At 41.6% G+C, this 26,863-nt stretch overlaps 1 protein-coding gene across 1 annotated transcript in view; it reads left to right on the top strand.

Annotated features, from left to right (window-relative positions):
• Positions 1–4,404: 4,404 nt before the first annotated feature.
• Positions 4,405–26,863, top strand: part of LOC129814158 (vasoactive intestinal polypeptide receptor 2-like) — a 35,428-nt gene continuing 12,969 nt past the window's right edge. The window contains exons 1-4 of the mRNA XM_055867003.1: positions 4,405–4,963; positions 11,789–11,894; positions 17,422–17,535; positions 24,083–24,174. Of these exons, the coding sequence (XP_055722978.1) occupies positions 4,913–4,963; positions 11,789–11,894; positions 17,422–17,535; positions 24,083–24,174 (363 nt within the window). The 5' untranslated portion in view covers positions 4,405–4,912. The remainder of the gene's footprint in view (positions 4,964–11,788; positions 11,895–17,421; positions 17,536–24,082; positions 24,175–26,863) is intronic.

Genomic DNA, 26,863 nt, shown 5'->3' with positions numbered 1-26,863 from the left:
CCAGAGTCCCCATACGATGAACATGCGATTCCAGAGTCCCCATACGATTGACATGCGATTCCAGAGTCCCCATACGATTGACATGCGATTCCAGAGTCCCCATACGATTGGTGTTTAAATGAGTGCATCAAGTCGAATACCAGAAAAGTCTTAAAAAGTTCAAATTCTAGTGCTGCAAGGTGGTTGGTAAGGCATTCAGGATTTAATTGTTTTAGGCTGACTGACCTATTGATCATGGTTAGTGTCTAGTTTACATGTTAGAAACTTCTGAAGTTAGTCAATGAAAAGTAGCAAACGTCCCCCCAGGATATCAGTGTTTCCCCTGTATTCATTTATCAGTGGTGGACCACCGCTGTTAAATTACTTTTTATATACAGTTGAAGTCGGAAGTTTACATACACTTAGGTTGGAGCCATTAACGTTTTTCAACCACTCCACAAATTTCTTGTTAAACCAACTATAGTTTTGGCAAGTCGGTTAGGACATCTACTTTGTGCATGACACAAGTCATTTTCCCAATAATTGTTTACAGACAGATTATTTCACTTATAATTCACTGTATCACAATTCCAGTGGGTCAGACGTTTACATACACTAAGTTGACTGTGCCTTTAAACAGCTTGGAAAATTCCAGAAAATTATGTCATGGCTTTAGAAGCTTCTGATGGGCTAATTGACATTATTTGAGTCAATTGAAGGTGTACCTGTGGATGTATTTCAAGGCCTACCTTCAAACTCAGTTCCACTTTGCTTGACATAATGGGAAAATCAAAAGAAATCAGCCAAGACCTCAGGGAAAAAAATTGTAGACCTCCACAGGTCTGGTTCATCCTTGGGAGCAATTTCCAAATGCCTGAAGGTACCACGTTCATCTGTACAAACAATAGTAAGCAAGTATAAACACCATGGGACCACGCAGCCATCATACCGCTCAGGAAGGAGACGCGTTCTGTCTCCTAGAGATGAACCTACTTTGGTGCAAAAAGTGCAGATCAATCTCAGAACAACAGCAAAGGACCTTGTGAAGATGCTGGAGGAAACAGGTACAAAAGTATCTATATCCACAGTAAAACAAGTTCTATATCAACATAACCTGAAAGGCCGCTCAGCAGGGAAGAAGCTACTGCTCCAAAACTGCCATAAAAAAGACAGACTACGGTTTGCAACTGCACTTGGGGACAAAGATCATACTTTCTGGAGAAATGTCCTCTGGTCTGATGAAACAAAAATAGAACTGTTTGGCCATAATGACCATCGTTATGTTTGGAGGAAAAGGGGGAGGCCTGCAAGCTGAAGAACACCATCCCAACCGTGAAGCACGGGGGTGGCAGCATCATGTTGTTTTTTGGTTGCTTTGCTGCAGGAGGGACTGGTGCTCTTCACAAAATAGATGGCATCATAAGGGAGGAAAAGGATGTGGATATATTGAAGCAACATCTCAAGACATCAGTCAGGAAGTTAAAGCTTGGTCGCAAATGGGTCTTCCAAATGGACAATGACCCCAAGCATACTTCCAAAGTTGTGGCAAAATATCTTAAAGACAACAAAGTCAAGGAATTGGAGAACCCATCACAAAGCCCTGACCTCAATCCTGTAGAAAATGTGTGGGCAGAACTGAAAAAGGATGTGCGAGCAAGGAGGCCTACAAACCTGACTCAATTACACTAGCTCTGTCAGGAGGAATGGGCCAAAATTCACCCAATTTATTGTAGGAAGCTTGTGGAAGGCTACCCAAAAGGTTTTACCCAAGGTAAACAATTTAAAGGCAATGGTACCAAATACTAATTGAGTGTATGTAAACTTCTGACCCACTGGAAATGTGATGAAAGAAATAAAAGCTGAAATAAATCATTCTCTCTACTATTATTCTGACATTTCACATTCTCAAAATAAAGTGGTGATCCTAACTGACCTAAGACAGGGAATTTTTACTGGGATTACATTTCAGGAATTGTGAAAAACTGAGTTTAAATGTATTTGGCAAAGGTGTATGTAAACTTTCGACTTGAACTGTATATTTCTGCTGACTCATGCTTTTAAATGGTTAGTCGTTGGCTCAATGACTGTAGGTCTATGGGAATATCTAGCATGTCATTGCGTTTACGCTAGTACCACTGCTGAAAAAAATCCTAGGCCAAACACTGCACATCAAAGAGACAAACTTGTGAAATGATTGAAATGTCCCCGTTGTCTAGTGCTAACTGCTGACAGGCCTTCAAATGAAATAACCCCCCTTGTACTGCTTTACCACTGGAAAAAATCCCACATGTTTGAGATAATGTGTGCAGCCATCATCTGGGTCAAACCAATCATATTACAGATTAGTCTAGGTCACACAAACGGAACACTTGCCTGCCGGGAAGTGGAATTGATCGAAAAATATGGGGATGAATTTCGTTGGAGCTATGAAATTGAGCTATGAAATGTATCCCCTGCTCTGAGTAAATATTACACTACACCTAAAAACATAATCTTGATGGCTTTTACATCTGAAAGTACTCATTCTACGTAATCTGATTGGCTATATGTTAAATATTCGCACAGTAATATGCACTCCCAGAACATATGGCTCAACTTTGTCACTACGCTGTAATGGTTCATTATCTGCTAAATGTTGGGGGAAATACAGTGGTGTAAAGTACTTAAGTAGTACTTTAAAGCATTTTTACTTAAGTCGTTTTTTGTGGTATCTGTACTTTACTATTTATATTTTTACTTTTACTTCACTACATTCCTATTGAAAATATTGTGCTTTTTACTCCATACATTTTTCCTGACACCCAAAAGTACTTGTTACATTTTGAATGCTTATCAGCACAGGAAAATTGTACAATCCATGCAATTATCAAGAGAACGTCCATGGTCTACCCTACTGCCGCTGATCTGGCGGACTCACTAAACACACATGCTTTGTTTTTAAATTATGTTGGAGTGTTTCCCTGGCTATCCATAATAAACATTTTAAAAAGTGGTGCTTTTTAAAATAAGGAATTTGAAATTATTTTTACTTTTGACACAAAGTATATTTAAATTGAAATGCTATTATTCTTTTGCTCTAGTAGTATTTTACTGGGTGTTTTTTACTTAAGTAACTTTCTATTAAGGTATCTTGACTTTTACTCAAGTATGACAATTAGGTACTTTTTCCACCACTGGGAAAATATAATTCTGGTCAGTACTCTCAAGGGAAATGAAATACCTATATGCTAATGTAACATTGCTGATAGACAGCCTGTCCTTCAGAAACATGTAATGATGGATACAATGTGAGGTATGCTACACTGACCTCTGCAGTGCTTGCTGCCTTGCTTATATTGGCCTTGCTTCAGCTCCACAAACAATGTTACACTGATGCCTCCGACATCCCCATTCTTCCTCATGGAAAACCGAAGGTTCTACTGTCTACTACCATTCCCCTTGGAAATATTATTCTGCTTATCACATTCATCAGTGACCAGGGGACTAATGGAGACCCCACTATGGATAGACCTGTGTAAGGTGTGTAGAGTGAACCATGGAGGTGAAAGGGTCTTTGGTGAATGGTGGCCGGGATGTTAGATAAATAAATAACTAGGTTAAGCAGGTACTGGCACTCAAACCATAAAAAGGAAAAAAATATATTCTTAATTGAATCCCATGCTTATGGAGTACACAAGGGCCAGTGCAAAGTGTCATTAGTGCTCAACAAAAAAAGAGGTCTTGGAATGAATGCATGATTAGTTGGCTGCAGTGGGTGGAGGGTGGAGTGAGTGGAGTGGGCAACTACAGGAGATTGTCCGGTTGAGAAAAACAGTGCTGCTGCTATTTAGAGGTCAAATGTATTGCATCTGAAATTGCCTTACATTTTTTCCCCTTATCTTTTACGTACTTGAAACACATCTTTAGTCCATTCATTTGAGATATGGATTGTGAGTTTGGCTTGAAAATGAAAACACTGCTGTTGGAGGATCTCTTCAGGTACTTGTTGCAACATTGTGCATCACATACATCTTTAGGAATTGTTTCGTCATCATTCTGTCGACTTTGCTCCGGGCTTTGCGTGCTGTCACTTTGGTTTCCCTTCACTATCACACAAAGCTCAGGTTTGAACAGTAAATCATGTTCAAGAGAAGAACATTATGAACACATGTTTTTATTATCCTGGATGATGGCCTATTACATTATTTATCAAATGAGTGAAACTTACTTTCATGGAAGTGAATTTACACAAATAATTTACGATAAGTATGCTGTTATTTATGTGTTGTAGGCTAGGCATGTTGTATACAAAATCCACATTAGAAATCCAAGAAATTAAGGGAGCGTGGTTAGTAGCCTGAACGATCAGCTGATTAGAAGCTGAGGTCAATATCATTTTTGTATTGATGTGCACGCGTTTTTGCCTTGCGTAACAACAGCGCAGAGCTGACTTCAGTCATTTCGAAGTTCACAAGGAGAAAGGAGCGTCCCTCCACGGACGCGCGTGCTGCTGTACTATTGTCCGGTGCGTGCAGATGGTTCTCGGGTTTGATGGCTTCAGGGAAATGGAATTTCAAAATTTAAAGCTTAGTTCGGTGATTCGGGACTTACTAAATAAGCTTTCAATGTAATATTCGACACGTCTGCTGCAGACCTCTGACTTCCCAACAACCCGAAGAGGTGCCAAAGAAGTGCGGGCGGACAAACAAGCAGTGCGCGTTTTTCCCTCTGTCTCTCTGAGTCAAGTATTTGGATTTGACAAATCAAAATATTTAAGCCATTTTCATAGCTGGTTGGTTTTACTTTTAAATCTTGGGATATTAGATTTTTCTTCTCAATAAAACACTCTTAGTCACTTACGTGGGATTACGAGCTCTCATCAATGAAGTCCGGTATCAGTTTTAAACAGATGTTTCTCTTTTAGAAGAACAAGCAGGTGACCGACGAATTTAAAATGACACATTTGGTTGTTTTTATTCTGTCATTATCAACGTGTCTGTCTGTGGTAAGTGTGACACAACAATACTTTTATTTTATATTCCGTTTTATGCGTGATGATCAAAATGCGCACAAGGATTGCAGAGAAGGGCTTTCTAATGCTTGAAAATATGAAATATAATAAATATAAAGACATAACAGAAATTTACCTCAAATGTGTGGCATTATGATTGGTGCATTTGCTAATAAGGCTTTTGTCGATATATGGTATAGGCAAATGTACAGTGTACACTACTGGGTTGTAATTATTATTTATTATTAATTTATTAAAACATATTGCTCTCTGCAGTCTACAGTAGTTCAGCTCTTGATTTAAGCAGCATTTTTCCCAGTCCAAAGAGATATGATATAAACACATAGCAGTAATGAATAGGGTTGTTCTCTTCAAAACATCAAGATTTTGCCATAATGCTGACATTGGAGTGCCCTCTTCCCTTTTTATCCACTTTACAGGTCAAATTCTAGACTAGGTAATTTCATCTTTCAGCTAACTAGCATCCTCATTATCTACCTCTCAAGGACTGCTCTGAATTGACCATAGATATAGTTAGAGGACATAATATTGTATCTGTCGCATTATGGTGTCTGTGAGAGCATGGGCAACGCCATTGAGGCAATCTCCATTTTAAAGAAGTACATTTTTTATACTTCTATTGATGGGTTAGCTGACAATGCCACGAAAAAACGATGGCACGCTTCAATGAGCATTAGTCTGTGTGTTGTTGTGATTTTGGATGGCCAGATAGCTGGCAACAATGACAAGAAGCTGCCATGTGCGGAATTGTAGGTGGCTCGTTTCAGCTAGTTTTATCTTGTTCTTGATACCATGTCTTGTTTTGAGGTAATTTGACTGATGTCATGTCTACGCCATATCGGCAAAATTCGCTACCTACCTAACCAACAATTGTAACAATGTACTTGAGAGACAAGTGTTCATTGTGAAAATGGATTTATGTTTTCAATAAACATTGGATACGAAATATAGTTTACATGTTGTCAACAATCTAAGCCAACCCCTTCTGTTTTGCCCCATAGTTGAAGACACATCGGTTTTGTTGCTAAACAACCAGCCGCGTCTATGCAATGGTAAAAAACTGAAAAGGTGAATACCGCCACCTGGAGTGTGTTGTTAGAACAGGTATAATTTATTTATATTATTTATGTATTTAACCTTTATTTAACTAGGCAAGACAGTTAGGAACAAATTCTTATTTACAATGACGGCCTACCAAAAGGCAAAAGGCCTACTGTTGGGACAGGGCTGGATGTAAACATAAATGAAATATAGGACAAAACACACATTCCGACAAGAGAGACAACACAACACTACATAAAGAGAGACCTAAGACAACAACATAACAAGGCAGCAACACACGAAAGCACAGCATGGTAGTGACACAACATGACAATAACATGGTAGCAACACAACATGACCACAACATGGTAAAAACACAACATGGTAGCAGCACAAAACATGGTACAAACATTATTGGGCGCAGACAACAGCACAAAGGGCAAGAAGGTAGAGACAACAATACATCACGCAAAGCAGCCGCAAGTGTCATTAAGAGTGTCCATAATTGAGTCTTTGAATGAAGAGATTGAGATATAAAACTGTCCAGTTTGAGTGTTTGTTGCAGCTCGTTCCAGTCACTAGCTGCAGCGAACTGAAAAGACGAGGATAAAGGATAAAGCCAAGGTTGTTGATTTACTACCACCACAGTTTTGAAATGTTGGCACAAAAGTATAATTAATTGATTGATGATCCCTCCTGATGACCTGGATGGAATTATGTGACCCTTCCTTAACCCATAGGAATTCCCACCCTGTTGACTACTTGAAAATGGTGAAAGTCCTCAATGGCGCTGCCCATGCTAAAACTGTCTTTTGGGCACGAGAGTCCTCTATTTACCTCTATGGAATTTACCCATGCAATACTGTGTCTGTGTTGGTTGTGCCCTCAATGTGTGGCAGAGTGATCGGGACACAGGTGTGAATGGGAGTCTGGTCCCATAGTGTATGTAATGAGATTATACCCATCAGAACAAGAGATAGCAGCTGTTCAGTGTCTGTTCAACTCAATATATTCTGATGTAATGATGTGACTCGTGAGAATGATTTACTGAGAAATACTCTTGTTTTTAACATCACAACATTGCACAGAAAGTTGGAAAGTACAAGCCATAGAGATTCTATGGTAGAAGCCCTCTCACACAAGATGTTCAACTCTGAAAACTGGAGTAAAATAGGACTGTCTGCTGTCTGCATGGTCTAACAGTTTAGACTTACAGATTTTTTTCAAACCCTATTCTAGTACTTTTTACTTTGCTTCAAGTCACACTTAATATGCTGTTTGGCTTGACAAGGAGCAATACAGTTGGCAAAAGCAGAAACAGGTCTGAGACCAGGCTAGCACACTGGTACCTAAAATGCTGTAATGTACCTCAGGCATGTTCAGTGTCTGTAGCACCCGGGTGCTCCTATCTGTTCAGAACACGCTGTAGCGAGACCTCATGTACCACTGCCTTTACACCTTTAGGTTTGGTATAGTGCCAATGTGCTTGATACAAATAGACTCTCCAGTTTTGCCCTATCTTCACATAGTGCTAGAGGGCAGGACTATTGCCAGTACAAATGAACCTCCTCTCTCAAAATAAGTTTAATATTTTGTGTATTTTATGTCATGGTAGTTCTCCTCCACCAACCTGATGAAAGCAGAGCGTAATTTCATAGAAAAACTTTAGCACTGTATGTTGAGGCCAGTAAAGAAGCTCTTAATAATGTAGGCAGTCTATCTACAGTATACAGTATGTGTTCATGTTTAATACAACACACAGTGCTTACTTTGTAATCGATGATATCGATGATATGGAGGACATATTGTACTGTACAGAAATACCTATCTGAGCATCATCTGTATGCGCTCTCTGTAAGCGGCTACAAAGATCATTTCAAAATCAGACCTAGTAATTGGCATTCTCTTTTCATTTGTAAAATGTACTCTGTGCAGGTAATTAGCAGACTCTCATGATTATCCTGTACTTCCAAAAATCCCAATCAGCAGATCATGTTCAACAGCTGTCTAGATGTGCAAGTGTCCTGTACATGACATGACAGCTAATTAAAATGGTTGCTGATTGCAATGAAACGCCCCTGACTCTCAAGTATAAAGCATGTTGGATCCGGCAAACACAAAGTCAGTCTGTTTCATTCAATAGTCAGTGCGTTCTAATCTCACCTAATTGTGCTTTACAAAAGAAAGTCCCATGCAGTCGCAGGTCAATGTGAATTGTGAAATAGCATGTTCTAGCCACTGCCTTTCATCGAATGAATTACTATTATGTCACATATTTAATACAGTATGTGCCAAATCAGTATGATTAGTGTAAAGCTGCTATGTACCAGTCTTGGGTTCACAAGTCCATCTGGCTATAGACAGATAAACCGTTTACAGAGCATCACTGGACACAGATTCATCTGTTAGGGGAAGGTGATGAACATTATGGATTTATTTGATATTATTGTAGGAATCAAAACATATTTTTGGATAGAGGATGATTAAATAAAAAGCTGTAAAGTTTGTTTAGGCATAAGAAGTGTAAAGGCTTACTGTGTGTCCCCAGTGCTTCAGTGATTTTAGCTTTGTTAGTTACAAATCAGCTGTGGGGTATAGTAATAGCAGCACAATACATTTCATATCAAAATGTTAGGCTCTCACATTTTAGCCTGAAGGTCTGCGTTGAGTTGCACTTACATACTCTGCACTTCCTCTCTCTTTCTCTCTCTCTGACAGAATACTAGGAATTAATCAGAGCAATATCTTCTACCGCCAATGGCCTTCCAATTTAATGTGTGTGTACCACAAGTTGGTGGAGCAAAGAAGCGTTAAAATACATTTGCTTTAGCAAAACATACAGTGGATGGGATTGCTGCTGCATTAACATATCTGTAGCCACACACATTGGTGTTATGTCCCCAATGGCATCCTATTCCCTAAATAGTGCACTATATAGTGCCCTTTAAAGGGAATAGAATGCCATTAGGGACGGAGCCTTGTTGTAACGGCCTAGGCGACGGTTAGTAAACCCAGTAATTAGTGGTGTGTTGTGTGCAGCTTCATTTAAAAGGCCCTTTAGCTGACTGGGAGTGGGTCATTGACTCTCTCTCAGAGATAGATGCTCCTACCACTGACCTGACAATCACTGCCATTTTGGGGCGAAACTGTGTGGAGTCCCGGGTGTGAGAGTCAATATCTCCTCTCTCACTGCACACTCACGAAAGGTAGCAGTGCCCTCAATACCCTTCCTAGCCAGCCAGGGGAAACATTCTGTTTCAAGTGCGATGTAGTTTCTTTTGAATGCGTCTTCGACTGTGAGTGTAGTGTAGTTCTGTGTGTTTGCCTTAGAAGAGTCCGGAAGTCATATTAGGCATTGCCTGTGTCCCAAACAGAACCCTTTTTCATATATGCACTGTCCTACGTATTTATTTGGACAGTGAAGCTAAAACGTTAAATTTAGCTCTATTCTTCAGCATTTTGGATGTAGCCCTTTCCTGCAGTCAATGATCAAAAGTACTCTCTTTGGCCTCATGGATGGAATGTTATTCATATTTTTTATAATTTCATGATTAATAAAGATTATTTCCAAAAACTGACAAAAATCTGGTGTTTCTATGTCAAACAGTTTTGTTATATTTTAGTCTTCTGTGAAGTATATACTGTATTATTAGGATGCAAATTCAAAATGGAATACATTTCAACTCTGTCTGACATGGTACAGATGTCTTCTTCTTTTTAAGCCCATAACCATGTGTGTGAGGTGTATACTTCTGTTTCAAAGTAGATTTGTTTGATTACCAAGAAACACTGTGTGACCCTGATTTAGCCCACTGCAGTAAAATGTTATGGATAATCATGAATGAATCGTGAGTAATGATGAATGAGTAAGTTACAGATGCACAAAGATCATGTCCCAAAGACATGCGAACCTCTCACCATTACAATAACCAGGGAGGTTAGCATTTTGGGGCGGGGGGGGGGTGATATTTATGCCTCTGTGACTTTCTCACTCATCGTTATTCACAATTCATTCAGGACTATCCGTAATCATGATAGCATCCACATTCATGTAGAAGTGTTCAGAGACATATTCTATTCTTATTTACAATAAAAGTGACTCCAAAATGACACAATACATTATTAACCATTCATTTCTATTGGGCACAACATTATTGGAAACAACCAAAACAAACTGCAAATGCATCCAACAAGTAGTCACAAACTTGATGTAGTCATTGCGTGCTAGGAATATGGGACCAAATACTACACTTTTTATTAAATGTAATAGACTATAAGTTATTTTCTTCTAAGTATATGACACCTTTAAACGGGGGGACTAGATATAGTACATAAAGTGCTTTAATTTCTAAACAGTAAAACATATATGTATGAAAATTCCCTCAAATGAAAGTTGACATTCTGTACTGTCGACTCATATAAAACATTTGATCTCAAATCTAAAATGCTGGAGTATAGAGCCAAATTAATAGTTTTAGCATCACTGTCCAAATATATAGGGGAGAGTGGTATAATACTTTTGACTTTGGCCCATAGGGCTCTGGTCAAAAGTAGTACAATATGTAGGGAATAGGGATGCATTTTGCATGCAGAATAGGTCTCTTCTGCTTGGTGGCCCCGATTGCTTGTTAACGCTTCTGACAATGCTACTTGGTGCTGTGTGTGTGCCCCCTGAGGTGTGCTCTCTGCGGCACACAGTGTGTCTCTCACCCTTTCTGTGACATGCCAATTGTTTCCCCTGGCAGAGAATGGGTCAATTCAGAAACGACAGCTCATTCTGATGTTCAGTCATGTTTTCAGGCCACTCTCTTCCTCCAGCACACCTCATAATGGAACAATGCCGAGTTTGACTATTCTGTTCTTTACACTCAGGCCATCGTCTTCTTTTTACTGCACTTGAATCCTCCAGAAAAGCGCTAACGTGGTTAACACACCCACACTTACACACTTACACACACACACACACACACACACACACACACACACACACACACACACACACACACACACACACACACACACACACACACACACACACACACACACACACACACACACACACTGATGCTCACCCACTCACACACAACGTCATCACACAGCCATACATACTGTACGTCATCACATATGTCTGAAACCCTTCAGGGGATCTAGGGAACATATACAGTTCCCATCTAGGATGCTGAAAGTGTTTGTCAAGGAATTCCCTACCGTCCTATCTCCCAAAACCATATACTAACACTGGTTGTTTAGTGTGGAACATCATGATGCATAAACAAATTGGTTATTCTATCCATCTTCTCCATTTACTCATGGGAAAAGTTTAGCAATTTTTCTCACAATCTATTTTGTTCTACCTCTAATGGGAATCTCTCTCCTCCAGTAAAACTTCTCATTTATTCATTTATTCATTTATTCTCTCTCTCTCTCTGTCAACTAACCTATATAGAAGGTGTTGTTATCATGAACTGCTGTGTCATTTAAACACATAAAATAAATGTATTTAAAACATGATTCGATTTATGTGATGTATAACAGCTGATGTATAACCCGTCCCTGATATTGTGGATGTTTTGTTCACTGGTGTTTCCCTACATTCTGCTACTTAAGAAAATATATGATGTCCTGTGAAAAATGTATTGAATCTACAACCTAAATGAACTACACCTTTCTTTCTACTATACAATTGATCTCTTTTAATATGATCTCAAAATACGATTCAATTCATTTTAATAAAACTTATATTGCATTTTTTTTTAGGTGAATGGAAGACATCCAACATGTAACTTCCTCCTGGAGCTTGAAACAGACCAGGAAGAATGTCTTGTGAAGCTGAGGGACCAAGAATCTTCAAATTACTCCAAAGGTGACATCACAGAATATTTTGATTTCACATTCATCTCTTCTCATCAGACAGAATAAACCATGGGTTGAAAATAGATTTCTGAATATTTCGGGAATGGAAACCGACTGCATATTTTGGTTAATGGTGAAAGATTACAAGCTACATAGATTTTTAGGTCCTCAACTAAATTACTTTTATGAAACTTTTAAACAAAAATATGAAATGCCACCTATTCGAGTGCTTTTGAAACCGAAATGTCAAATTAAATGAAGACCTTTAGTAGTTGTACAGTGTTTCCTAGTCCAGATAAGCAACTCAGATTGTGACCACAAACCTTTGATGTATTGGCACTTAATATTAAAATCGGAATAGCTCGCACTTTAGCTATCTTGAAGTAAATGTTGTACATAGTGAATGTTTTACAACTCATACATATGAACATTCTCTATAATTAAGGGTTCAAGCAAGTGAAGCTGGGTGAAACCCTATTTTATTTGTTGGCGTTCATTATCATTATACCGGTTGTTCTTGCAAGGAGATTTAATATGCAAATGACTGTGAGATGGTAAGGCCGAGGACGGTGCGACTTGACATGATGGTAAAGGCCCATAGTCCACACCCTCTCATGCCATGCCATGCCAATTGGCCACAAGGTGGCTCTATAACAGGCGATTGAAGTTGCAAACTTTGAAACATCACGTCCCTCATCCCATATGACCTAGAGTCCTGACATTTAGTAAATCGGTCCCTCTTCTCACAAGGAACAAAGTTGCCTCAATGACCCATAAGGTTCGCCATGATGGATTTTCCGCCATTTAGAATTTTGTTAAAAACACTTAAATAACATCTCCTCTTGAACCACTGGGCTGATCTGGATGAACCTTAACATACGGCATCTATGGACCTAGGTCTCTCAACACAATATTTTCCAGACTAGTATGTCAAACAACATGACTACTACTAACCAATAAACATTCATGTGGGTGTGGTCTGGCACATTAATGCATCTATATCAGACACGGATATTTGTATTGTAGCCAAACTTGGTACACATGTTCCAAACACTGTCAAGACTCAATGTATGCAAGCACATTCAGATCGATCACACGGTGGCGCTAAAACAGGCACATGTTTATATATCTTTATCTGTTTGACTCAGATTGATTCAATTTGGCGCACACGCTCAGGGATATAAGTCTAGCTAACCTGTATAGTGTGGTTCATTCTGGCTGCATGGTGGCACTGTTAGACAGGAAAAACCATTCATGCAAGCTCATTGGCTCATAGAGGTCATATTGTTTGAGCCAGAAACATGGATACATGTACCAAATTTGGTGCAGATCGGTCCAGTGGTTCTGGAGAATAAGACATGTAAAGTAGTCATCATCATTACAGTTGGTCCAAAATACATCAAAGGCATATTGCATGATCTGTTTGATGTTTTAGTTCTGATATTTGGCAAGCATGGTATGGATTCCAGAAGTAGCTCATCCTAGGGCAATGTGTCGAGTTTGTCCTGATGGTTGCACAGTGGGCCCACAGCTTGAACCCTGGCATTTCCGCTTGCAGTTTTAATTCTTCTTCTTCTTCTTATTGTTAAACTAAACTTCATGCCTGGCAGCTCCACCATGCTGCCGACTCAGTATGTTGACACTTTACTGTGAGTTGTAACCCAGGCTGTGCTACATAAATTAAACTAATTGGATGAAGAATTACTGTGAACTGTCAAGGGAATTAGTGCACGTTATCAAAGACAAGACACTTAGTCTTTGCCGCAAAAATTAAAACAACGTGTATAGTTTAAATTATACATTATTTTGCAATGTTACTTGCCTTCTTTCACCATAACATGAGCATATGTATAAAACAGTTCTTATAGACAATATTAAGTACAATATGCATTGAAAGTACCCAGTTACAGCAGGAACAAATCCTTTTTCTGAACATAAAATGACATAAAAGAGAACACAAAATAATTTGACTTCATTAATAGATGTATGCCTTTTCATATGGGTGGTCCCAGGGGGCATTAAAACCACGACCATGGCATTGCTAGCACCATGCTCATACTAACTGAGCCAACTGTAGCATGAAAGTATAGAGAGCATCCAGGTCAACATTAAAGGGGGCCGGGATTTCATGCATCAGTTACCCTGGTACTGGAATGAAGCCATGCTTAATGCAAATCGATAATTGATTTGTTCTTGTTCTAAAGCCCAATGTGATTATGAAACATTTATGAAAAAAATCTATGCGTTGATTAGCGCCAGGGCGCACTGTGGGTGGCAAAGTGCTCAACAGTATCATCTAAAAGTGTGATACAAAACTGCCATTACCATGCACTGAATCACAGTTATGAAGATACCATACAGCAAGCAGGAGCTGCACTTAAAATTATATCATTGGGTGTGTCTCAAATGTCACTCTATCCCCTATAATGCACTACTTTTGACCAGAGCCCTGTGCATTATAAGGGAATAGGGTGCCATTTGAGACACAGAGGACACACATTATACAACTCATGTGGGCCACATCATGAATATGTATTTTTTTGTCTGGGTTTCACAATTTTGTTTTAATTTAATTATTTTTATCTGATGTTAGTTAAAAGGTTTCTTTTGATAGAGCTAGCTACATTGTTTACTGGTGGATTCTCTCTGCTATCTACGTTTTACTGAGCTTAAGCGCTCCATTTTCTCCACTAAGTGGCTTAAAAGGGTTTGACTGTTAAGTCTGCCCTTGGCACTTTCACACCTTTTTGTTTCATAACAAGCCATTTCAGGAATCAAGTTTCAGCGAAAGGCTTTCTCAGCCGTGGTCCTCCTCCTGACATTGGTGAAGCAAATAGAGTCACACATTTGGCCACTTTCACTCCCACACAGAGAGTCTATCATATTGTTCCAAACACCAGCAGCCTAATGGACTACCTTTCATTCTGAAAGACCCTGCTGTATTGTGTAGTGTATATTGTGCAGTGTATATTGTGCAGTGTATATTGTATATTGTGTGTACACTACAGTACATGAGGTATTGATCATGTTCAATAGTTCTATGATGCTATCCTTCGGAAAGTTTTCAGACCCCTTGCCTTTTTCCAAATTTTGTTACAGCCTTTTCCTAAAATGGATTTAAATAGTTTTTCCCCTCATCAAGCTACACACAAAACCCCATAATGACAAAGCAAAAACAGGTTTTTAGAAATTTTTGCTAATTTATAAAACATTTAAAACAGAAATATTAAATTTACATAAGTATTCAGACCTTTTACTCAATACTTTGTTGACGCACCTTTGGCAGCAATCATGCCTCGAGTCTTCTTGGGTATGACGCTACAAGCTTGGCACACCTGTATTTGGGGAGTTTCTCCTATTCTTCTCTGCAGATCCTCTCAAGCTCTGTCAGGTTGGATGGGGAGCGTTGCTGCACAGCTATTTTCAGGTTTCTCCAGAAATGTTCAATCTGGTTCAAGTCCGGTCTCTGGCTAGGTCATTCAGAGACTTCTGAAGCGTCCTGAAGCCACTCCTGCGTTGTCTTGGCTGTGTGCTTAGGGTCATTGTCCTGTTGGAAGGTGAACCTTCCCCCCCAGTCTGCCACTACCATGCTTCACTGTAGGGATGGTGCCAGGTTTTCTCCAGACCTGATGCTTGGCATTCAGGCCAAATAGTTCGATCTTGGTTTCATCAGACCAGAGAATCTTGTTTCTCATGGTCTGAGAGTCTTTAGGTGCCTTTTACTGAAGAGTGGATTCTGTCTGGCTACTCTACCATAAAGGCCTGATTGGTGGAGTGCTGCAGCGATGGTTGTCCTTCTAGAAGGTTCTCCCATCACCACAGAGGAACTCTAGAGCGCTGTCAGAGTGACCATCGGGTTTTTGGTCACCTCCCTGACCAAAGCCTTTCTCCCCCGATTGCTCAGTTTGGCCAGGCTGCCAGCTCTAGGAAGAGTCTTGGTGGTTCCAAATTTCTTCCATTTAAGAATGATGAGGCCATTGTGTTCTTGAGGACCTTCAATGCTGCAGACATGTTTTGTTACCCTTCCCCAGATCTGTGCCTCGACACAAAATACTGTCTCGACCTCATGGCTTGGTTTTTGCTCTGACATGCACTGTCAACTGTGGGACCTTATATACAGTAGACAGGGGTGAGCCTTTCCAAATCATGTCCAATCAATTGAATTTACCACAGGTGGACTCCAATCAAGTTGTAGAAACATCTCAAGGATGATCAATGGAAACAGGATGGACCTGAGCTCAATTTCGAGTCTCATATCAAAGGTTCTGAATACCTATATAAATAAGGTACTTCTAAAAACCTGTTTTCGCTTTGTCATTAATGGGGTTATGTGTGTAGATCGCTGAGGATTTTTTATTTTATTTAATCAATTTTATAATAAGGCTGTAGCGTAACAAAATGTGGAAAAAGTCAAGGTGTCTGAATACTTTCCAAAGGCACTGTAGCATGGCTCTCCAACCCTGTTCCTGGAGAGCTACCATCCTGTACATTTTCTCTCCAACCCTGTTCCTGGAGAGCGACCATCCTGTACATTTTCTCTCCAACCCTGTTCCTGGAGAGCGACCATCCTGTACATTTTCTCTCCAACCCTGTTCCTGGAGAGCTACCATCCTGTACATTTTCTCTCCAACCCTGTTCCTGGAGAGCTACCATCCTGTACATTTTCTCTCCAACCCTGTTCCTGGAGAGCTACCATCCTGTACATTTTCTCTCCAATCCTGTTCCTGGAGAGCTACCATCCTGTACATTTTCTCTCCAACCCTGTTCCTGGAGAGCTACCATCCTGTACATTTTCTCTCCAACCCTGTTCCTGGAGCGCTACCATCCTGTACATTTTCTCTCCAACCCTGTTCCTGGAGAGCTACCATCCTGTACATTTTCTCTCCAACCCTGTTCCTGGAGAGCTACCATCGTGTACATTTTCTCTCCAACCCTGTTCCTGGAGAGCTACCATCCTGTACAGTTTCTCTCCAACCCTGTTCCTGGAGCGCTACCATCCTGTACATTTTCTCTCCAACCCTGTTCCTGGAGAGCTACCATCCTGTACATTTTCTCTCCAACCCTGTTCCTGGAGAGCTACCATCCTGTACATTTTCTCTCCAATCCTGTTCCTGGAGAGCTACCATCCTGTACATTTTCTCTCCAACCCTGTTCCTGGAGAGCTACCATCCTGTACATTTTCTCTCCAACCCTGTTCCTGGAGAGCTACCATCCTGTACATTTTCTCTCCAACCCTGTTCCTGGAGAGCTACCATCCTGTACATTTCTCTCCAACCCTAATCGAGCACACCTGATTCTAATAGTTAGCTGGTTGATAAGCTGAATCAGGTTAGTTACAACTGGGGTTTGGAAAACCTACAGGAGGGTAGCTCTTCAAGAACAGGGTTAGAGAGCCCTGCTGTAGAGGGTATGGTCTTGAATCACCTATGGCAGAAGTACAATTTTAACAATTGCATAAGGCAGAGTTATGATAAACATGTTTTATTTACTTAAATTGTTGTATTTTTCTAAGACGCTGCTGTCTGATCTCTTGACAGGAGTGGGATGCAAAGCAATCTGGGATAACATAGCATGTTGGGACCGTGCAGAGGTTGGAGAGACTGTCACTAGAGAGTGCCCCAGAGTGCTCAAGATGTTTTTTGGCAGAAATGGTAAAGTATTGTATTTTTTCATTTTGATATCAATGGCAAAGTAACATTTCTGAATGGTTTAGTGTGATTGTTCTGTTCTCAAACCCAGGCCCAGATGAAAGGGTAGTTTGAGATACTCCTCAAGCAATGTTCTGATATGGTCTGTGATATCTAAAGCTACACTACAATGTTATGTACGTTTTCTTTCGGGAAAAATCTCACGCTATGTTTGGGCTTTGGAGTCACACCAGACCCATGTTTCTCATTTCACAGAATTACTGAGGTGTATAGACCAGTGTAATGTAGATGTTCTACCTTTTTGGAGTGCATTGAAAGCCAGGGACAAAAATGGCCCCCAAGTCTATATCGTTCTTTTTTATATACTGTGGCACTGAATCATGGTGAATTGTACCAAGCAAGGTTCAGAGAACATGTTCTGCACTGCATGAACTAGAGGCAAAATTAATTACGTCTGCTCACTCCACAATCTCCAATGGCCCATGTATGTGGCAGACTAGGATGCTGTGGAGCTCTCCTCCTTCCCATCAGTCTGGATGAATCTGCATGGACACTTCATTCATTATAAACTAATTACCCAGACAAAGAGGATGATAAATGATGGGTTATACTGTTAGATTATCGTATTCACTTGAAGACAGGTTCCAGTCCTATGATGAACGCCCCACATTCAAGATACATTCAAAAAGTATGTGGACACCTACTCATCGAATATCTCATTCCAAAATCATAAGCATTAATATGGAGTTAGTCCCCCTTTTGCTGCTATAACAGCCTTCACTCTTCTGGGAAGGCTTTCCACTAGATGTTGGAACATTGCTGCAGGGACTTGCTTCCATTCAGCCACAAGAGCATTATTGAGGTCGAGCACTGATGTTGGGCGATTAGGCCTGGCTCGCAGTCAGCGTTCCAATTCATCCCAATGGGGTTGAGGTCAGGGCTCTGTGCAGGTCAGTCAAGTTCTTCCACACCGATCTCGACAAACCATTTCTGTATGGACCTTGCTTTGTGCACGGGGGCATTATCATGCGGAAACAGGAAAGGGCCTTTCCCATACTGTTGCCACAAAGTTGGAATGACAGAATCGTCTGGAATGTCGTTGTATGCTGTAGCATTAAGATTTCCCTTCACTGGAATCAAGGAGCCTAGCCTGAACCATGAAACAGCCCCAGACCATTATTCCTCCTCTACCAAACTTTACAGTTGGCACTATGCATTGGGGCAGGTAATGTTCTCTTGGCACCCGCCAAATCCAGATCCGCTAAACGGACTGCCAAATGGTGAGGCACGCGTTTCCCCTGCTCCAGAGTGTAATGGCAGCGAGCTTTACACCACTCAAGCCGATGCTTGGCATTGAGCATGGTGATCTTAGGCTTGTGTGCGGCTGCTCGGCCATGGAAACCCATTTAATGAAGCTCCCGACAAACAGTTATTGTGTTGATGTTGTGTGATGTTGCTTCCAGAGGCAGTTTGGAACTCGGTAGTGAGTGTTACAACCGAGGATAGACATTTTTTTTTGTCGTACGCGTTTCAGCAACTGACGGTCCCTTTCTGTGAGCTTGTGTGAGCTACCACTTAGCGGCTGAGTTGGTGTTGCTCCTAGACGTTTCCACTTCACAATAACAGCACTTACAGTTGACCGGGGCATCTGTAGCAGGGCAGAAATTTGACGAACTGACTTGTTGGAAAGGTGGCATCCAATGACGGTGCCACATTGAAAGTCACTGTGCTCTTCAGTACAGGCCATTCTACTGCCAATGTTTGTCTATGGACATTGCATGGCTTTGTGCTCGACTTTATACACCTGTCGACAACCAATGTGGCTGAATCCACTAATTTGAAGGGGTGTCCACATACTTTTGTCTGTATAGTATACCTCTTGATTTGGAAAGGATGAGTTGGGCATGTAAATTGGCTTGGAAGGCTTCTTTGTAACAGAAACCTCTGGGGAGCCCTATAGCACTCGTCAAACCTACGGCTAGGCAGGCTGCTGTGGCAGGGTCTGTGTAGAGTAGACTAATGGAGTGAGACATGCTCATTCCGATCACAGAAGTGGAGAAAGAAAGAAAGAGGCCTGTGGTTATACATAGTATGTGGCAAAGTATATTACAGGACGTTGCACACTGGGTTCAGGCACTGCCATCGTCTACGTTCCAAATGGCACCCTATTCCCTATATAGTGCGCTACTTTTGACCAGGGCCGATAAGACTCTGGTCAAAAGTAGTGCACTGTGAGGAATAGGGTGCCATTTGGGACAGTCATCGTTGTCTCCTCGAGAATAACACAGAGAGAATAAACACAGGCTCTCACATCCTCTGTTCCGCTTACATTCTCCCCCTGCCCCTGTCTGTCCCTGCCACAGAGCAGATTATATCTCCAGACACATTCTCTCATCTAGACCTCTGTGGAATGCCAAACCCAAGAGAAGAAACACATTCAATATTCAACCGACTAAGTCGAAGGCTCCTTTGAATCAAGCATTGAACAATTGATTGTTCTTCCCAGAGTGAGTGGTTTTTGTCAAAAACCTGTCTCTCAAAATTACATCTATTTTCCCTTGAAAAGTCTGTCTGAATATCTTTTAAAGGCCCAGTAGAATAAAAAAAAATCATATTGTACAACAGCTGATGAAACTAACACTAACAGTATGAAAAAATTGGACTTGAGGTGGTGATCCGTCATCCACACTGATATGTCTGCCAGACATGCAGAGATGCGATTCGCCACCTGGTTATCAGAAGGGGGAAAGGAGAAGATTAATTGTGTGTCGTCTGCATAGCAATGATAGGAGAGACCATGTGAGGTTATGACAGAGCCAAGTGACTTGGTGTATAGCGAGAATAGGAGAGGGCCTAGAACAGAGCCCTGGGGGACACCAGTGGTGAGAGCGCGTGGTGAGGAGACAGATTCTCGCCACGCCACCTGGTAGGAGCGACCTGTCAGGTAGGACGCAATCCAAGCGTGGGCCGCGCCGGAGATGCCCAACTCGGAGAGGGTGGAGAGGAGGATCTGATGGTTCACAGTATCGAAGGCAGCCGATAGGTCTAGAAGGATGAGAGCAGAGGAGAGAGAGTTAGCTTTAGCAGTGCGGAGCGCCTCCGTGATACAGAGAAGAGCAGTCTCAGTTGAGTGACTAGTCTTGAAACCTGACTGATTTGGATCAAGAAGGTCATTCTGAGAGAGATAGCAGGAGAGCTGGCCAAGGACGGCACGTTCAAGAGTTTTGGAGAGAAAAGAAAGAAGGGATACTGGTCTGTAGTTGTTGACATCGGAGGGATCGAGTGTAGGTTTTTTCAGAAGGGGTGCAACTCTCGCTCTCTTGAAGACGGAAGGGACGTAGCCAGCGGTCAAGGATGAGTTGATGAGCGAGGTGAGGTAAGGTAGAAGGTCTCCGGAAATGGTCTGGAGAAGAGAGGAGGGGATAGGGTCAAGCGGGCAGGTTGTTGGGCGGCCGGCCGTCACAAGACGCGAGATTTCATCTGGAGAGAGAGGGGAGAAAGAGGTCAAAGCACAGGGTTGGGCAGTGTGAGCAGAACCAGCGGTGTCGTTTGACTTAGCAAACGAGGATCGGATGTCGTCGACCTTCTTTTCAAAATGGTTGACGAAGTCGTCTGCAGAGAGGGAGGAGGGGGGGGGGAGGGGGAGGAGGATTCAGGAGGGAGGAGAAGGTGGCAAAGAGCTTCCTAGGGTTAGAGGCAGATGCTTGGAATTTAGAGTGGTAGAAAGTGGCTTTAGCAGCAGAGACAGAAGAGGAAAATGTAGAGAGGAGGGAGTGAAAGGATGCCAGGTCCGCAGGGAGGCGAGTTTTCCTCCATTTCCGCTCGGCTGCCCGGAGCCCTGTTCTGTGAGCTCGCAATGAGTCGTCGAGCCACGGAGCGGGAGGGGAGGACCGAGCCGGCCTGGAGGATAGGGGACATAGAGAGTCAAAGGATGCAGAAAGGGAGGAGAGGAGGGTTGAGGAGGCAGAATCAGGAGATAGGTTGGAGAAGGTTTGGGCAGAGGGAAGAGATGATAGGATGGAAGAGGAGAGAGTAGCGGGGGAGAGAGAGCGGAGGTTGGGACGGCACGATACCATCCGAGTAGGGGCAGTGTGGGAAGTGTTGGATGAGAGCGAGAGGGAAAAGGATACAAGGTAGTGGTCGGAGACTTGGAGGGGAGTTGCAATGAGGTTAGTGGAAGAACAGCATCTAGTAAAGATGAGGTCAAGCGTATTGCCTGCCTTGTGAGTAGGGGGGGAAGGTGAGAGGGTGAGGTCAAAAGAGGAGAGGAGTGGAAAGAAGGAGGCAGAGAGGAATGAGTCAAAGGTAGACATGGGGAGGTTAAAGTCACCCAGAACTGTGAGAGGTGAGCCGTCCTCGGGAAAGGAGCTTATCAAGGCATCAAGCTCATTGATGAACTCTCCAAGGGAACCTGGAGGGCGATAAATGATAAGGATGTTAAGCTTGAAAGGGCTGGTAACTGTGACAGCATGGAATTCAAAGGAGGCGATAGACAGATGGGTAAGGGGAGAAAGAGAGAATGACCACTTGGGAGAGATGAGGATCCCGGTGCCACCACCCCGCTGACCAGAAGGTCTCGGGGTGTGCGAGAACACGTGGGCAGACGAAGAGAGAGCAGTAGGAGTAGCAGTGTTATCTGTGGTGAGCCATGTTTCCGTCAGTGCCAGGAAGTCGAGGGACTGGAGGGACGCATAGGCTGAGATGAGCTCTGCCTTGTTGGCCGCAGATCGGCAGTTCCAGAGGCTACCGGAGACCTGGAACTCCACGTGGGTCGTGCGGGCTGGGACCACCAGGTTAGGGTGGGCGCGGCCACGCGGTGTGAAGCGTTTGTATGGTCTGTGCAGAGAGGAGAGAACAGGGATAGACAGACACATGGTTGACAGGCTACAGAAGAGGCTACGCTAATGCAAAGGAGATTAGAATGACAAGTGGGCTACACGTCTCGAATGTTCAGAAAGTTAAGCTTACGTTGCAAAAAAAAATAAAAATAAAATACAAGATCTTATTGACTAAAATGATATAGTACTGCTGGCTGGTGAAGTAGCCTGGCTAGCAGTGGCTACGTTGTTGAAAGTGAAGCTGGCTAGGTAACCTCGACAATTTCACTAAATTTCTCTAAACTACACAATTATCATGGATACAAGGACAGCAAAGACAACTAGCTAACACTACGCTAATCAAGTCGTTCCGTTGTAATGTAAGTTTCTACAGTGCTGCTATTCGGTAGAAGTTGGCTAGCTAGCAGTGTTGGCTAGGTAGGAGGACGGCAGCGCGGCAGGCGAAAAATAGCTGGCTAGCTAACCGATAATTACTCAAAGCTACACAATTATCTTAGATACAAAGACAGCAAAGAAAACTATGTAGCTAGCTAACACTACGCAAGTCAAGTCGTTCCGTTGTAATGTAATCGTTTCTACAGTGCTGCTAATCGGTGGCTAGCTGGCTAGCTAGCAGGGTTGACTACGTTACGTTACGTTACGTTAGGGCGAGAATACCTGGCTAGCGAACCTCAGCGAACCTTGATAACTACACAATTGTCACCGATACAAAGACGGCTATGTAGCCAGCTAAGTAGCTAGCTAAGATCGAACAAATACAAATCAAAGATAGCAAAGACAACTGTGTAGTCAGCCAACACTACACTGATCAAGTCGTTCCGTTGTAATGCGCTCGTTTCTACAATGCTGCTATTCGGTGGCAAGCTGGCTAGCTAGCAGTGTTGGCTACGTTGCGTTACGTTAGGGCGAAAATAGCTGGCTGGCGAACCTCAATGACTACACAATTATGTTTGATGCAAAGACGGCTATGTAGCTAGCTAAGATCAAACAAATCAAACCGTTGTACTGTAATGAAAATGAAAATCAGACCGTTGTACTATAATGAAATGTAATGAAAAGTTATACTACTATTCGGTAGACGGTGGACGTTTGCTAGCTGCTGGGCAGATAGCAGTGTGGACTACGATAGACGACGGAATACGATAATTGCGCAATTATCTTTTATACACAGACGGCTAAGTAGCTAGCTAAGAAGAAATTGCTAAGGTTAGACAAATTAAACCGTTGTACTATAATGAAATGTAATGAAATGTAATGAAAAGTTATACTACCTGCAGAGCGAATGCAAATGCGACCGCTCGCTCCAAACCGGATGTCAATGCACATATTGATATAAAAACAGCCTTCAAAATATATGATAATACTGTAAACAAGAGCCTGATGAATGAAACTTTAATGGAAGCCATCATCTGTCATGCTCAAAAAGGGATCACAGCAATTCACTTTGGGGTTGTGTGTGAAGCCAATATTTCAGTCAGCTTGATTGGGCTTACTATCTGTGAAAACAATGGAGGATAATCTTGGCTAAAGAAAAATCTTTCATCAAACTCACCAGAGAAATCAAATCCAAACATCTCCAAACATGCTGCATGTTTCTTTGACTATGATTTATGAAAGGAATAATGGGTCTGGATAACCATTTATAAAGGTTTTAGAGAAGAGGCAATAGAAACATTTAACTGGCAAAAACAACGTTTTTCTCCTGTCCACAGGAAACATAAACAAGAACTGTACAGCGGACGGATGGTCTGATGTTTTCCCCAACATCAGCAGTGTGTGTGGGGCAGAAGAAAAGGATGATAGGGTAAGCAGGGTGATGTTCTTTAAGTTCTAGATCTCTACATCTATTGTCTCTCTGGTGTTGTATCATTGTTCTTAGATTGACCAAGACACTACACGATATGACTTGAAAGTAGATTTATTTGGAAATCCAATACAGTACTCTATCATATATTAGATATTGCAATGAAGGTGTTGATACGTTGGACCTCAGAGAGAGAAACAATGACAATGTTCTTGTGTGAGAGATTTTTCCATGGTTTTATATGATATAAAATTAGATTTTGTTTGGTCTGATTTCTGAGTATCAAGGCCCTCATGCTGGTAATGAAAACTAGCAGTAGAACCCTTTGCTAAGAACCCTTTGCTAAATGCATTGAAATTCTGTCCTGGGTCTGTTTTGATAGGGAAGGTGTACTGCAGTGTGTGCGTGTGTGTGCTCACTTCCACCTGATGACTTGAAATACAGATGAAACACAGGCGCCTTAAAGGCTAAATAAAACATCCTGTTCACTGTGGCACCCAGCTGTCTCCTCAATCTAAACATTGTACCAGGCTGTGTCCCAAATGGCACCATATTCCCTATAGTGCACTGCTTTTAACCAGAGCCCTGAGGTAGAACAGGGTTGGGGAGTAACTGAACTGAATACAAGTAATCAGTTACATGTAATCTGATTACAAAACTAACTGTATTCTGTAACGTTACCAGCAAAAATATTGTCATCTGATTACAGATTACATATTGGATTATTTTTAAATTCAAAACACCTTTCTGTTTTCTCAGTGACATTCAATTCAGCATTGGAAAAATGTGCACGTTTAAGTTTGTTCCACCTGAGGGAGTCTGACCACAAGTCAGAGACCACTATGATGACACACCAAATGTGTTTGATGGATCCTTTTTGTCTTCTTCTGATGCCTCTTAAGGGGAAAGTAATCCAAAAGTAACTGAATGTAATCTGTTTACATTACTGAGTTTGGATAATCCAAAGTTATGTTACTGATTACAATTTTGGACAGGTAACCTACCTAACCCTGGTGGTCAATTGGGTGACATTTTGGATGCAGACTCCGAGTTACTGTCCTCCTGGTTGGCCCACTACAGCAGATGTTAGTAAGAGGCCAAGCAAGTAAGAGAGTCATACTGCTATTCCACTGCCCAGCATTTGATCAGAGATGAGACCTGAAAAAGGAAAATCAAACTGAGATAATTTAAATAATACTCCCAACCAGGGTTGGGTAGGTTACTTTGTAAATGTGATTTACTTTTGGATTACTTTCCCCTTAAGAGGCATTAGAAGAAGACAAAAAGGATCCATCAATGATTCCCTCCCATTCACTTGTTTTATTCAGATTGGGGCATGAATGTCAGTACCTTTGAATAGCCTATTGTGCTCACTTTCTCTCTCTTCTGTTGGTGGTTATCCAAGATGCGCCTCTGGTCTGGATCACAGGGCCACCATTGGCACTGTGCTTATCTCCAGCTGAAAAAATATGGAATATTAAATGTATTGAAAGGTTTTCCTTTAGCTGTGTGGCCTTTCCACCGGTCCGTCTGTTTTAAGGCCAGTCCAGTCTTTCGGAAAGGAAAGTTCATCTTCTCACTATGAAAAATAGATATGACACAATAGATGTTTCCTCAATGACTTGTTTCACACCTGTAGTTCATACATTTTGGGCTGCAACTAGTAGTGAAGCAAGGAATTCTTGAAGGTGGTGGAGGGGCAAGAAGTACCAAACGATGCCCACTGCCATTACCAATATACTGCAAGCTCTTTGGGACCCTGCCTTTGGGATGTAACCTCTTGCCTGAGTGCCAGTCTGTTTGTGCTTTCATGCCATCTCCTTGTCACTCATTGTTATGTTTGGCTTGACAATGACAACAATAGAGTTGGCAAGAGCACAAACAGATCTGGCACCAGGCTATTTAACATAATCTTTTCTTATAGTTGTATTTGAAGGTGAGTTATGATGTTTGATGTGTGGTGTTCAAACCTAATGTAACCTTAATATATATTACGTGTGATACCTCCGTGATAATAGATGAATAGATTCATATACATTCTTACTGAAGCAATTATGTAAGTTTGACAGTATACTAGGTTGTGTCTATCATATGCAGTACATCAGTTGCATGCTGTGTGTCCTCTAAAGGCAATTTCCTCAGAACAACATGACGCCCTGGAGAGCCAATTCAGTACCTGTGACAGTCAGAAGTGGCAAAGTCTCCTAAAGGGGAAACATTTAGGACTCTCACTTGTTCCTCTCATACCTTAAAGCTATTTTAAAAAACAATATTTGTACGATCAAAGGCTATTTTTGGTGATACAGATGAGCAGATTAGCGGGACAGATGTTGATTGCCCCTTTGACATGATGAGCCCTGCCAATTAGACAAAATTCATGACACAGTTTTGCTGTGGCTAATTATTTATTTGAGGTATCATTATGTAGAATAAAATGGGTAGTTTGGATCCTGGATGCTTATTGGTTGATAGGTGTTAGGCATTTCCCATGGATAACTTCCAACAGTTCCATCTGAATACGCTTGGAAAGTGTACTGAAGACACCTTGCAGTTTTGATACGTGCTTCGTAGTGAAGATGTATTCCATGTAATCAATTGGGGTGTTTTTAGCAACTAAATGTACACAACGTTTTCTTTAAAATCTTTTGGAGGAGATGCAGTATCGAAACAAATGGACCTTTTCTTCAAA

The sequence above is a fragment of the Salvelinus fontinalis genome, chromosome 17 (genome assembly GCF_029448725.1).
Source record: "Salvelinus fontinalis isolate EN_2023a chromosome 17, ASM2944872v1, whole genome shotgun sequence".
In the NCBI taxonomy this organism is placed as follows: Eukaryota; Metazoa; Chordata; class Actinopteri; order Salmoniformes; family Salmonidae; genus Salvelinus; species Salvelinus fontinalis.
Note: the sequence above shows the minus strand (reverse complement) of the source record. Positions and strands in the feature narration are given on the sequence as shown.